Genomic DNA, 16,127 nt, shown 5'->3' on the forward strand with positions numbered 1-16,127 from the left:
CATAATGATCGGTAAATTAGTTTAGGAGTGAATCCAATACATACAATTATATAAACATATACACACATTTAAATTCATAATTAACGGTTAATTAGTTTAAGAGTGAATACAATACATGGAAATATATAAACGTACACACATATTTAAAATTAATAATTATCGGTTAATTAGTTTAGAAATAAATTCAATATGTACAAATATATAAACATATATACATAATTAAAATTAATAATGATCAGTTAATTAGTTTAGAAATGAATCCAATGCAGCCAAATATATAAACATGCACACATAATTAAAATTCATAATGATCGGTTAATTAGTTTAGAAATGAATCCAATGCAGACACATATATAAACATACACACATAATTAAAATTCATAATGATCGGTTAATTAGTTTAGAAATGAATCAAATACATACAAATATATAAACATATACACATAATTAACATTCATAATGATCAGTTAATTAGTTTAGAAATGAATCCAATACATACAAATATATAAATATATTCACATAATTAAAATTCATAACGATCGGTTAATTAGTTTAGAAATGAATCAAATACATACAAATACATATACACATATTTCAAATTCATAATGATCGGTTAATAAGTTTAGGTGTGAATACAATACATACAAATATAAAAACATATACACATACAAATATCTAAACATATATATGTACAAATGCATAAACATATATACATACAAATACATAATGATATACATGAATATATACACATACGCACATAAACATATACACATACAAATACATAAACATATACACATACAAATACATTAACATATACAAATGCATAAACATATACGCATACAGATACATTAACATATACAAATACATAAACATATACACATACAAATACATTAACATATACAAATGCATAAACATATACGCATACAGATACATTAACATATACAAATACATAAACATATACACATACAAATACATTAACATATACAAATGCATAAACATATACGCATACAGATACATTAACATATACAAATACATAAACATATACACATACAAATACATTAACATATACAAATGCATAAACATATACGCATACAGATACATTAACATATACAAATACATAAACATATACACATACAAATACATTAACATATACACATACAAATACATTAACATATACACATACAAATACATTACTATATACACATACAAATACATTAACACATACAAATACATAAACATATGCACATAATTATTCAAAATAAGTTTACAATGAATGATGGATATACTGTACCATTTTCACAATGTTTTCCCGTATAACCTGGCGCGCATTTACAATTGTATGTATTTCTGTATGGCTGGCAGGTACCGCCATGTTTACATGGCCTGCCTTCACAGATATCTGAAAATCCAAAGAGATTTGTATTAAACAAGTGGAGTATGCCGGGTTTACCTCCACCCGCGAAAAATTTATTTTCACCATAACTAATGTTTGTACAAAACTTAAAAAAAATTAAGACGTGTTTTTTGAGAAAGGTGCAAACAAACGAAACGACGAACCGACGAACGGGAGTGAATTAATAGGTCAAATCCTTCCTTTGTCGGCCAACATTATTCACGCCCCCCCCCCAATTACTGTCATAACTTATGAGCTTTACGCATTATTCTCTTGAACTCAGGAAATTTTCTTTTGAAGTCGGGAAGCTGCATGGAATTTTGAATGGAACCCTTTATTTAATACACAGGCGTAGTGGATGAAATATTTGTTAAAATTCAATTGTAAGTTATATTGTTCTGTAAGTTGAAGATTCAATCTTGAGTACGGCAAAATACAATTGCAAAATACAATTGCGAATTCTAGCCAGTCATGGCTGACGGAACGAGGCTGCTACTCCTGTAGATTTAATAAAAGATTTCGTTTGAATTTCTGTGTAGATGTCCGAGTCCCATAGAAAGATTCTTGAGTTTTTTTTTTGTTTTTTTTACACGGTGGTCACCACTTATCAAGGCCCGGAAGCCACTCAGGGATAAGGGTTATTGCAAGTACAGTACGTTAGTGTGGAGATTTAATGAAGTGTTTACTTAAGAGAGCGGTTCATTAGGAATTTGTTAACGTTGGACTTGAAGACATCCAAGTTGTAGTCAGGTAGGAAGCAGGCAGACGGAACAGAGTTCCACAGGCGTGCAGTTCTAAGAAAGAAGCTTTGTTCATGGAATCCACGTTTTGATTTAGGCACAGATAAAGATTGACAAGATCCGCCTGAAGAAGGTTGGAGGTTACATCAACCGAAACGTTCTACAAATAACACTCAAGATGAGAACAGTAGTTTGAAGAATCCAAATAATATGAATAAACAATCATCATCGCAAAAAAACTGTATTGAATTGATAGAGTACTTTATCAAAATTCAATTGTAAGTTACACTCTTCTGGAGGTTGAAGGTTCAGTCCTCAGTGTAGGCAACGCTGAAAATACTATTACGAATTACTTAAGACTTCCACCCAGTCATGGCTGACAGAGCGAGAACATGCGATAATACAAATAATCACCCTTTATCTGAAAAACTCAGAAATATTATGAGCTTTATTCCCGCCAAACTAAAGACAATACTATTTTATCGCCCCTCTTTTATTCGTTTGTTTACTTTAACCCGGTGTCAGATATCAGGGAGGACCCTATTGTTGGTAACGTGAGCATCAGCTAGTATAAAATTTGAAATAGGCGCACTGAGTTCAGGTCGAAATGACCCAAATCTGCAAAGCAAAATCATTCCCAGGGGCGAATCAAAGACGGATGAAACATAAGGTTAAAATTAAAAGCAACAGATCAGGTGGAATAGACAAAATAGAGACGATGACGTCAGCAGAATCGATGACGTCAACAGAATCGATGACGTCAGCAGAATCGAGGACGTCAGCAGAATCGATGACGTCAGCAGAATCGATGACGTCAGCAGAATCGAGGACGTCAGCAGAATCAAGGACGTCAGCAGAATCGAGGGTAAAATTAGTTGTCTGAGGTACAAGACACACCACCGATAATGTCGTAGGGAAACATTGAATATCATTAAGACCTAAATATCTCTGATATGAATCGAGAGACTATGAAGCCAGAAAAATAGCTGGGAAAGAAACGACGGTTTGAAACTAGTCTATGGATATCCGAACTGGAGATATTGAATAATGCAGGTGTGCCAGGGGAACATTGCGCAAGGCAGTTGGTTAATAATGTAGAAAGAAAAAATGTAATAAATGCCAAGTTTAGTAGATGTGTTAACTAAATAATGAGCTTTAGTCTCTCTTTCTTTCCTGTGTGAATCGAGAAGAGATATAAGTCAAGAAGTGATGATGACAGCAGAAAAGCTAAGAATAAACGAACATGTCAAATTAATTGTCCGTGGAAACAGGTGTAAGACACATCGCTGATAATGTCGTAGGGAAACTTTGAATATCGCTAAGAGCGAAATAACCTACCCAAATATCTCTACTATGAATTGAGAAGATATGATGTCAGCTGAATAGCCGGGAAAGAAACGAGGGTATCAAACTAGAGTTTTCGAATAATGCATGTGTGCCAGGTGAACGTTGCGCACGGCAGTTGCCCAATAATGTAGAAAAAAAAACTTTACTAACCACCAAGTGCGAAATATTTCCCCAAATAAATCCGTTCGCGCGTCCACTATCTTAGTTAAGTAGATTAATTAATTAAATAATTAGTCAAAAGAAAGTTATTCTCCTGTGTGAGTCGATTCTCTTTACAAATAAAACCTTAGAAACTCTCCTCAAACTTTTCTGTATTTCTGGATTAAAAAAATATTTGTCTATCAGCACTAATGACAAATGACGGCCAGGTTAGGTCAGAACAGACGAAGAAAACAAAGCAATGACTAGACAAAATGTCGATAAAAGATCCACGTATAAAGATTTTTATACGAGCTCACACATGACCATGCGGTGATCTTGAAATGATTATTAGGAGCGTTAGACTTACGTAAAAGTAAAATAAATGTATATAAGTTATTCATTTAGAAGATGATTTTTTTTCGAAAAAAAAAAAAATGCCATTATTAGTTGCATAGAAATATTGGTGATTATGCATTTTTATTGGATATAAAAATACATTTTAAGCAAGCTCACTATTACGCAATAGCGTGTCATGTTGAAGTTAGATGGAGTAGAAAACTAATTACAAAAATATATATTGAATAAAGCAGTTTTTAACGTCTTTTATTCGACGCAGTTTCGTCTAGTAGTTGTTATACAGATAAAACTTCTTTTCAGACAGAAAAAAACACAAGGAGACGTTCGCTGTGAGTTTGTAATGTGGTCGGTACATTTTAACACAAGTTTGTGTATAAAAGTCCCGCAGAGAAAAAAAGAATTCGAATTTATTTTTCAGTTGAAAGGAAAGGTATATATTGCCGGTCACTTTATCACCAAACCGCTGACACGTATTTTCCAGGCAACAATATGGTAGTATGCTTGCTTTTCCCCTCTCTGGATCAATTAACAGTTTTTTGTTTATCTGCAGCTATAACTAACTGTTATGTGTGTAATTCGTTTAACGGTTCACGACCGCCATAATAACTTGCAAAAAGCCCAAAAAGAAAAAAGAAAAAAAAAGCTTTGCGTGTCCAGTCGTGCCTAAAAGTCTCTCTTTACACCACATGATTTTTTCCTCTTTTTTCCTTCTTTCTCTGGTCCCGCTGTGACGTTACACTTATACCACAGTTTGTTCATTTGCATATGCGTCAGTGGCTTCGTTACAAGTTATTTTTTTAATTATCACTAATTTTTACATGCAATTCTATATAAAAGTCAAGTACGTCCAAGGACGGAGTACTGCTGCCACATATTGACAGGAGCTGCTAAAAACAACCTATCCTGCCCTGGCAGAGTACAAAATAGACTTCGTGGCTTACTGGGGATGTCCTTTTCTCTTCCCTGTAACCTCTCTCCCACAAAAGAGACGTTGTGAGCCTTTGTTTTATCGTTATTTCTATGGCAAGTGCTCGCCTGAGCTCCAATCTCTAGACCTCCCTCGCCAATCTTTCACAATAAACACCCGTCTAGCTGAAACCACTGTCATTAATTTCTCCATTCTTTATCTGTGCCTAAATCAAAACGTGGATTCCATAAACAAAGCTTCTTTCTTAGAAGTGCACGCCTGTGGAACTCTCTTCCGCTTGCCTGCTTCCCACCTAACTACAACTTGGATGTCTTCAAGTCCAATATAAACAAATTCCTGATGAACCGACCCCTTAAGTAAGACACTTTATCAAATCTCCAATACTAACGATTACTACGATACTATCCCATTGATTACTGTACACGCAATAACCCTCATCTCCGAGTGGCTTCCGGGCCTTGATAAGTGGTGACCTCCATGTAAAAAAAAAAAAAATGACACGTAATTATCTGTTGAGGAAAGAAATCAAACACTTACCTTTGGCACAATGTTTACTATAAAATCCAAGACGGCATTTACACTTGTAACCATATTCCAAGACAACACATGTACCACCGTTTTTGCAACGATTTTTTTTACAGTAATCTTAGAATAGAAATAAAAATTACTTTTGTAGTGATATCGAGTTTAGAAAAAAGTTCTATTGATTCTAATTAGCGTAATTTAAAATTAACTAAACAAAGAAAAAATTTATCTCTTAGCCATATATGTGTCTATCTCGTCTTATTTCTTGTTATGTTCATACCGCCATTTTTTTTTTAAATATTAAGAGAAAAGGGGACTTTATCTCTTTTGGCCCACAGTTAATCTAATATATATATATACATATACATATATATATATATATATATATATATATATATATATATATATATATATATATATACGTTTTATTTTTTATTACTGTATTTTTTTGTTAAGTTACATTATTGTTTCAGCTACCCGGCCGTTTTTGTCCGTCTGTAGCTTCCTCAGACTTTTACAGAAATGTTCGTTATGATGGGATGAAAGAGTGAATGATGTCAGGGGAGGGGTGCGAGAAGAACGGAAAGAAAGAGGAAGGGAACAAGGGGGAAAGGTGGGAGGGGGTGCTTGGTATGTCAGTAATGTTTTAGTTTTGGAGTTTATGGACCTTAGGTGGTTGTGGGGAGTCTGGGAAGTTCATTTCTGGTGTGGCTGAGGGCATAGGGATACATGGAGGGGAAGGGGGATATGTGGGGGTAGGAGGAGGGGGTTACTTTAGAATTCGAGTCTCAATGTTTAAGTTTTTGGCGTCTCGTTGGTGAGATGATTTCTTGATAAGTATGTCTTGACCTGTTGGGTGTTCGCTTAGGTTCGGAGGCGGGGGGGGGGCTAGGATTCGGTTTATTTATTTGGTTTTTATTTGTTGTTTAGTGCTTGGAGAGGGTTAGCTCACGGTCGAGCACACACATCACACACATGCGCACGCACACACATATATACTTAAAGAAATGTTAAGACTCGAATTTTAAAGTAACCCCTCCCAAATATAAATATTTATATAATGAGCCAAACCATATGTAAAAGCTTAATAAATCCAACAAGGAGATAGAGCTTAAATATAGAATAAAAATCTTGATATTGAAAATTTATTCAAATTTTTAAAAAACCTTTTAAACCCGTAAGGAAGGTATACAAAATTTTAATTATTCGACAAGGAGTACAACTAAAACAAGTAAAACCTTATTTCACTTTCCAGATGTGTTCGACAAGAAATATATACCATTTTCTGCAAAAATTTTTCCCATCCCTTCTAAACAAGAATTACTAGAAGTAATGAAGGATTCTTTAAATGTAGATCCATCCAGATGTATGAAACTGAACAAGTAAAGCTTAAGTATATATGTTACATAAGAAGGACTGTCCCCTTCTCATGTAAGATAAGTGAAAATGATATTAGGAAAAGGCGAGAATCGAACCCCATAAGCAAGTGTTGAAAGATAATGGATAATTGAAATCCTAGGAATGTAGTCGATTGTTCATTCTTTTAGAAATACCTGGATATTAAATATGCCAGTTAAACGAATGGACAATACGAGTTTATAAATAATGATTAAAATCAGGTTAAATGTTGAACAATAAAAATTGGGAATTCTTTGTTTGCTAAAAGTGTGTTTGGACAGACCTATGTAAAATCCATGTGAAATTTAGTCACCTTGGTTAACAGCACACCTGTGACATCAAAAACAAAGAAGATTCTCAATATATTGAGATGGGATTCGAAGTTAGAGATAATCAGGAGATCACAATCACAGTCACGGTGATAGAGACCATTAGAGACGAGAGTCGAATAGTGACAGTGGAGCTAATCCCCTTAGAGGCGAAGGGGAAGAAGAGTAGACCATGTAGTCATACAAGCTTGAATTCCTGAGTCATCAATCGGCCGGATGATGAATAAAAAATCACCAATCTATATTTTGTAACTATTTGTCTTCGTGTCGTCATTCCACCAACTGAAAAGGTAAATGTGTTTTGACTATCATCATCTTTAATGAACTTTGTATAACCCCCCCCCCCCACAAGTAATGTATCTCCCCTCCTCTGTGTTAACAAGAATTGTACACATGTCTCAGCTCCGTATTATAATATGATAAAAAAATTATCATCACAATCGTCATGGTGTAGCAAAAATATAAATGCCTCTCTCTCATCATCGTTTTTATCCTCTGTTCGGAGCCCTGTTATACATGTCCCATATATGAAGAGAATTATAGACAAGACAAAGCAATATATTGAGATATATAGAATGATTGGTAAATTCAATACGAAAAACATTAAATGCTCTGTATGCCTAGGCATTTCGAAGCCTAATGCTTCTCATCAGAAGAAGGGAGGGGAAACTAGATAACATACAATGCGAATAGGTTAAGTGATATAGATTTAGGCCAATGTGGGACTGGATATTAGTATAATAGAATGGGTTTATTCAAAAACCGTGTCTTACGAGGATGAGATGGATATATATATATATATGACTACTTAATTTAATCACATAAATTAATATACGAAAGTATAATTTTATGTGTAAACTTTAAGTATTTACTTCAACAGTGCTCAATACATGGGTAGAGCTAGGTAGTAAGTTATAAAATATATATGGCAATTAAGCTACACAGAATATTCCGCGTTTCATTCACACTAGGATTCGTCAGGCATGTATAAGCCTGACGAATCCTAGCATGAATGAAACACGGAATATTCTGTGTAGCTTCATTGCCATATACATTTTATAACTTACTATATATATATATATATATATATATATATATATATATAAAGTTAGAAAAAAGGCTCAATGAACATAAAAGATATATAAGAAATAGCAATTCTCTAAGGCATTATTCTCTCATTCAATGCAGCATAATCACACCTTTGACTTCAAACAAGCAAAAATAGTTACATTTATTTCAAATAAACTGCACCGGAGACTTCTTGAATCAGCGCTTATCAGAAATTCAAGCACAATTAAACAACGCTGAGGTTTCTGTAATGCAGCGCCATTAATAAGTAAACTTCTGTTAAAAGAACATAATTTGATTGTAGACACAGTTTAACCATCTCACACTATAGAAAACACCTCCTATAACAATGAATACATATCATCTCAATGAATAAATTACATAACAAAACACAACCATTTCATTTCAGTTACCCACATATATTTGAATTTTAACGGACATATTTTTTCCAGAAAGAATATTAACTGCGCTCATATCTTTTAAAAACATATTAACGACTATATGACGTTATTAAAAATCTCCCTCTCTTTAACAAGGTAAGTTCCCCTCCGTTTTTGAATTTCCAACGTCTTTTTCCGTTTCTGAAATAGAACAGCGTCACATTTTGCACATGAAACATTTTCAAATTATTGTACTGGTGTTTTTGTTTTCTTAATCTCATTCATCCAAAGGAAACGTTGATGAACACATTACTCGGTTTGTTCCTTTTTTATTCTCTCTCTCTCTCTCTCTCTCTCTCTCTCTCTCTCTCTCTCTATATATATATATATATATATATATATATATATATATATATATATATATATACACGAAGGGGCGTGCAATAAGTAATGCGCCTGACCCACTTCCAGTTGTCTGATCTAGCCGAAATTTTGCATGTGCAATGATTTATATCTCTACGGGTTATGTGGCAAATTACAGCTCTGAACTAATTGTGGTTTCTGTTTTACAGGTGTTTGAACTGAGTCAGGTGTGATATGGAGCCTGTTGAATGCCAAGCAGTGATCCGGTTTTTGTATTTGAAAGGACGCATACCACAGGAGACTTTTGATGAAATGAAAGAAACATCTTCCAAACCTGGTCGACACCTTCTGCCATTGATGAGGCATCTGTCCGTCAAGTTGAGGTTGCCATTTTTGGAAGATCGGCACATTACTATTCGCCAAATAGCCCAAGATGTCAAGATTAGTACAGGGTCTGTGGAAACTATCATTCATGACCATTTGCATATGCATAAGTTGTCTGCCAGATGGATTCCCAGGTTGCTCACACCATTCCAGAAGCGAGAACGCGTCGAGTGCTCGAGGATGAATTTGGAGATGTGCCAAGAAGATGAGTAAAAGTTTTTCAAAAGACTGATTACACAGGATGAAACCTGGATCCATCACTATGATCAAGAGACCAAAGACCAGTCAATGCAGTGGAAACACTTGGACTCACCATCTCCAAAGAAGGCAAGGGTGCAGCCCTCCGTTGGCAAGGTCATGCTCACAGTGTTCTGGGACCAGGACGGACTAGTGATGACAGATTTCCTGGCAAAGGGTACCACAATTACTGGAGCCTATTATTGCTTCACTTTTGAGGAAATTAAGGGAAGCTATCAAAATCAAGAGGCGGGGCAAGATCAGCAAAGGTACCCTCCTCCTGCAGGACAACGCTCCGGTCCACAACTCGCATGTTGCCAGATCAGAAGTACGGGTGTGTAGTTATGAAATCCTTCCCCACCCCCCTACTCTCCTGACCTTGAACCCTCTTACTTTCATCTCTTCTCAGCCATGAAGTTGTTTTTGAAAGGAAAGCGTTTCCCAGATGATGTAGCCTTGATTTCTGAAGTCACGTGGTTGGAGGACCAACCTGGAGTATTCTACAAAAACGGTCTCCAGAGCTGCATCAAACGATGGGAGAAATGCATAATTCTGGGTGGTTCCTATGTAGAGAAACACTAATAACTGTGCCAAGTTTCGTTGCTCTACTGCTATGGGAAGTGGGTCAGGAGCATTGCTTATTGCACGCCCTTCATGTGTGTATATATATATATATATATATATATATATATATATATATATATATATTTACCAGTGGTGAAAAAACCGGACTAGAGTGCTCAATGTGTAGCCAGAGCAGTATATAGGAAATTTATTACTGTGAGTTCAGAATGAGTTTACAAATTGTTTCAGCAAGAAAAGATCCTCAAAGAGAGGAAATATCCAACTAGCATCGTCAGAATTCATAGATGGACTATGTTGGATATTTAGCTAGCTAATTGCTAGTTGGATATTTCCTCTCTTTGAGGATCTTCCTCTAGCTGAAACAATTTGTAAACTCATTCTGGACTCACAGTAATAAATTTCCTATATATATATATATATATATATATATATATATATATATATATATATATATATATCCAATCCTTATTTAAGAAGCTCAATGGAATTACAGAGCAATATATTGAATAAATGACAACAGACTTTATTCCAAAGTTCATTATGTTAACCATCTTATAATTTATTCCTTTAAGTCAGTTTACAATTTACAAGAATTGTAAATGTCAACTGAATTAAAGTCAACATCATGAACTTTGGAATATAGTCTTATATATATATATATATATATATATATATACATATATATATATATATATATATATATATATATATATATATATATATATATATCAGAAACAACAACAACTTCTACTACTAATACTAATACTACTATTACTACGAATACTACTATTACTACGAATACTACCATTAATATTACTATTACTACTAATAATATTAAAAAAGTTTATAGTTACAGGTCTCTCTTCTTAATCCGAATCATTTACACATGACGTCATACAAATGGTACAAATGGTTCACCCTTACGTAAAATTAACAGCAGTGTAGTATCTGTTTTGATGCTACACTTTAGCTAATTTATTCTTAGTCAATGGAAAGGGAAACCCTTCCTAACTGAGGCAATTTTTATTTTTTGCTTACTTCCAGAATGCCTCTTTTTTGGGAAACTGGATTTTTCCCTCACATTAAAAACAATCTTGTGTCACATTTATCTCTCGTGGAGAAGCAAATAAAAGCCAACAGTAATATTTAAAGTCATCCGAAAACAAAAAAACAAACAAACAAAAATCGTTACTTACTAAGTTGACAATTTCGTCCGTAAAATCCTATCGGACATTTACAAAAAACTTGATGGTCTTTGATTATACATGTGCCGCCATTTTCACACAAGTGTTTGTCGCAGAAATCTGTAAGGATAATTTTGGTACAATTAAATGAAAAACATGTACAGCAGCAGCAGAAGCAGCAACAGCAGCAGCAGCAGAAGCAACAGCATCATCATCAGCAGCAACAACAACAACACGAGAAAAAGCAATGCAAATAATTCAATATACGTTTGACTTAAATGCTTGCTACTAACTTGAGTAAATCGGTGCACTGACACTATAATAGCGAAATTCGAAATTTTTAGTATTGAATTTCAAGGCAAACCAATGGTCTCTACATAATTGTCATGTTACTGTATTGAATATATCCAAAAATTACGAAAAACGATAAGGTAGAAAAAAGTGTTAAAGAAAACATTTTTGGACTAAAATTTAGCGAAAATAAAATATTTGGCTAAAAAAAAAAAGAATCCTATGAGTTCCAAAGAGAGGTAAATACTCGTAGCATGTAATCATTGCCAATTTTAAATAAATTGTAACTATTGCCAATTTTTAATAAATTATAACTATTGCCAATTTTTGATAAATTGTAATTATTGCCAATTTTAAATAAATTGTAACTATTGCCAATTTTTAATAAATTGTAACTATTGCCAATTTTTAATAAATTCTAACTATTGCCAATTTTTAATAAATTATAACTATTGCCAATTTTTGATAAATTGTAATTATTGCCAATTTTAAATAAATTGTAACCATTGTAAATTTTTAATAAATTGTAACTATTGCCAATTTTTAATAAATTGTAACCATCGCCAATTTTTAATAAATTGTAACTTTTGCCAATTTTTAATAAATTGTAACCATTGCCAATTTTTAATAAATTGTAACTATTGCCAATTTTTAATAAATTGTAACCATTGACAATTTTTAATGAATTGTAACTATTGCCAATTTTTAATAAATTGTAACCATTGCCAATTTTTAATAAATTGTAACTATTGCCAATTTTTAATAAATTGTAACCATTGCCAATATTTAATAAATTGTAACTATTGCCAATTTTTAATAAATTGTAACTATTACCAATTTTTAATAAATTGTAACTATTGCCAATTTTTAATAAATTGTAACTATTGCCAATTTTTAATAAATTGTAACTATTGCCAATTTTTAATAAATTGTAACTATTGCCAATTTTTAATAAATTGTAACCATTGCCAATTTTTAATAAATTGTAACCATTGCCAATATTTTAATAAATTGTAACCATTGCCAATATTTAATAAATTGTAACTATTGCCAATTTTTAATAAATTGTAACCATTGCCAATTTTTAATAAATTGTAACCATTGCCAATTTTTAATAAATTGTAACTATTGCCAATTTTTAATAAATTGTAACTATTACCAATTTTTAATAAATTGTAACTATTGCTTATTTTTAATAAATTGTGCGTTAATAATCATAAATATCTAAGACGTTTGACAAGGTATTGCACGAAGGTCTTCTCATGAAAATCATATCCACTGGTATTACTAGACGAATACTTTATATAATAAAATCCTTCTTAGATAAGAGAAGAATCCAGGTTGTCCTTGATGGTTCATGAGGAATATGGTTTGGAACCGATACATTGAGGGCATTGCCAAGGCTGCTGCAAAGAAGGTGAACCCTGTCTACTATGTCACATTTGCACTGGCGCATCTGCTACTAGTCTTTCCCGAAGAGACAGGGTTCAGAAGAGAATCGCCAACCTGATAGGTCCCGCACTATCAGTTAGGTTTCAGCCTCTGTCCCATCAACGAAATGTTGCATCCCTCTGCCTGTTTTACAAGTATTTTAATGGCGGATGCTCTGACGAACTACAAGCCCTTGTACCCCCTCAACGTAATTACCCCTGACAAATCTGACAAGCAGCAAAATCCCACCCCTACACAGTAGAAATCCCTAGATGTAAGAAAGCCTTCTACTCTGATAGTTTCTTAGGATTGCTAGACTATGGATTTCCCTTCCGGGTTTCTGCTTTCACGACTGTACTAATACGCAGAAGTTCAAGTTTAATGGAAACAGACATCTTGCTGCTCAACTCCCTACATAGTATACCTGCAAATTATGTCTCAGATAGTAGTCTGTTATTAAAGTGGCACTGTGCATAGTTTTCGGTGAAAATGTAAAAAAAAAAAATAAAACTTATCCCACACAGGCCTCAAATCTAGATTTACACGACACGAGGATTGTGTGACAAACGCACATAATCCAATTGGGAACGCTGATCATCTTGTTATATTGGTCAACATCAGCCTTAGTTCTCGACCCCAAACTGGGGAGGCGTTGTTAAAAATGACGAGGCTTCAAAAAGGCTGATTGGGAAGCCATCAGAGGACACATAAGAGATACTCCATAGACTAATATCTTTTCTCTTCCTGTTGATGCCCTGGCTATGACCTTAAACTATATCCAGTGGTGAGGCCCCAGCTTGCGGGCTCTGGGGAGTGTGGAGCCACCCTTTAATTGCCATTGCTCCCAGGTCCACTCTGACCCGAAGTGGTAGTACCTGTTAGGGTCCCAACTATGGGTTAAATAGAAATCGACTTGAAAACAACAAATATATTCTATTTAAAAAATTTTCTTCAAAATCACCGGATTCGGTATTAAATAAACTAAAAAGGGTTGATATGCCGTAAAACAAAAACAAACAACCAACTTCCTGTTGAACAGTGTGTCAATCAGACAATTGAATGGTGCAAAGCAGCCATTGAAGCCAATATGTAAAATAAATGTAAAATATTCTTTTGGCCTCTTGCCACACTTAAATTATGATAATGTCTTTCTTTTTGTTTATTTACACTACACGAGTTTTATCATGTTTTAATTTTGCAATCAATTCAGTATAACAAACTGACTTATCTCCCCTTAACTTAATTTGATTTAAATTAACGTCTACCATTGTTTACATAACTGTGGATAATTTTTTTTAATTAAAATTACATCTAGCACAATCACATCTTCTATTATTTATTATTTAATAAGTTAAAATAATTAAAAAAAAAAAAAACGAAAAATGATCCTGTAGAAAAATAATTAGAAATAAAAATAAAATTAATTCAGTTTATCAATTTATAAAGTTTTATCATATGGTTTAAAAAGGAAGGTAACTGCAATCAATCAATTTGACAATCCGTTATTTCAAGATCTCTCTACCATGCTAGCAAGTTACTTACGCCTGAAATTATCCTGTACAAGGCCACCATTCACCCATGTATAGAGCATTGTTGTCACATTTGGGCTGATTCATCTGCTACTAGTCTCTCACACCTGGACCAAGTTTAAAAAAGAGTCGCCAACCTGAACTGTCATCTAAGCTTCGGCCTCTGTCCCATCGATGAAATGTTGCATTTCTCTGCCTGTTCTACAAGTATTTTAATGGTGGATGCTCTGACGAACTACAAGCCCTTGTACCTCCTTGACGTAAACACCCCCAACAAACCCGACAAGCAGCAAAATCCCACCCCTACACAGTAGAGATCCCTAGATGTAAGAAAGCCTTCTACTCTGATAGTTTCTTCCCCACAACTGCTAGACTTTGGAATTCCCTTCCGAGTTCCTATTTCTCTTACTGTACTGACATACAGAAGTTCAAATGTAATGTGAACAAATTATACAGGGGTTGCTTTATTAGAGTCTCACACCGTCAATATCTGCAACAGAGAGAATTAAACTTTCAGGTTATTAATGTATAAGTTCAATCATCATATAAATGTAATTTGCAATCCCTTCTGATTCATATAAAATATACTAAAAAATAGGAGACATTACTTTTGGAACGCCCCTCGTATTATAAGTAGATAAACATTTACTTACTCAGCTGGCAAACTTTTCCGTAATATCCGTTCGTACAGTTGCAGGTGAAACCATTATTGCCAGGGATACACTCGCCAGAATGTTTACATGGATTTGGGATACACGGACCTGTAAGCATAATGTGAAACAGCTTTGAATGCACAGCAAGCACGCTTATTAACCTAGCTGATCCTGGCCTCCGTAAATAGAAGGCCGATTCGCTAAAGTCGCGTGGTCCACTGACATCACAGAATAAAGGACAATGGCCACGGTAGAAAAAATATATATTTACAAAACATTTCTTTAATATTAGATATTTACAAAACTTTTAAGGATTAAAACATTTTTTTTTCTATTTACACAAAACCTTTTGTGTAAGTAACAAAACGAACGTAAATGTAACAAAATATATTCAAATAAACGGGCATCTTTCTGGCAACTCCTAACTCGCCACAAGAAAATAATGAAACGAATGGAATTGAAGGAAACAAAAATTCAATTGATGGATGAGATAAACGTGTCGTTTATTTACTGTTGAAAGAATGAATGTTTTAGATATAACATGTGTTCATGTCCGCGCGGGTGTAACCATCGTTTGTTGCGGGATTGGTATTATAGAAGAAAAAAGGAAATGTGTTTTCATCTCACGATCGTTTGTTCGCGCGTGGGAAAAGAAGTGAGTAATATAGTAGAAACGAGAATGATAGTCCAGCGTGTAGACAAAGACAAAGGATAGAGGGTTGACATCAGTTAAACTGTGCGTCATGTTAGCCGTCAGCTACGCGGTGGTGTTCTCTGGCACAAGTAGTAGATAGAGAGAGAAAGAGTGTACGTACTGTCTGTTGGCCTTTTGTCCCACATGGTAGTAAATGGCGTGAGGTATGG

At 34.1% G+C, this 16,127-nt stretch overlaps 1 protein-coding gene across 1 annotated transcript in view; it reads right to left on the bottom strand.

Annotated features, from left to right (window-relative positions):
* Nucleotides 1–16,127, bottom strand: part of LOC145245674 (zonadhesin-like) — a 248,332-nt gene that overhangs the window by 58,339 nt on the left and 173,866 nt on the right. Inside the window, exons 29-32 of the mRNA XM_080107232.1 lie at nucleotides 15,264–15,371; nucleotides 11,372–11,479; nucleotides 5,444–5,551; nucleotides 1,292–1,399 (exon numbers count right to left, since the gene is read on the bottom strand). Of these exons, the coding sequence (XP_079963358.1) occupies nucleotides 1,292–1,399; nucleotides 5,444–5,551; nucleotides 11,372–11,479; nucleotides 15,264–15,371 (432 nt within the window). The remainder of the gene's footprint in view (nucleotides 1–1,291; nucleotides 1,400–5,443; nucleotides 5,552–11,371; nucleotides 11,480–15,263; nucleotides 15,372–16,127) is intronic.

This window comes from Euprymna scolopes, chromosome 23, assembly GCF_053919585.1.
Source record: "Euprymna scolopes isolate OS-2025 chromosome 23, ASM5391958v1, whole genome shotgun sequence".
Lineage (NCBI taxonomy): Eukaryota > Metazoa > Mollusca > Cephalopoda > Sepiida > Sepiolidae > Euprymna > Euprymna scolopes.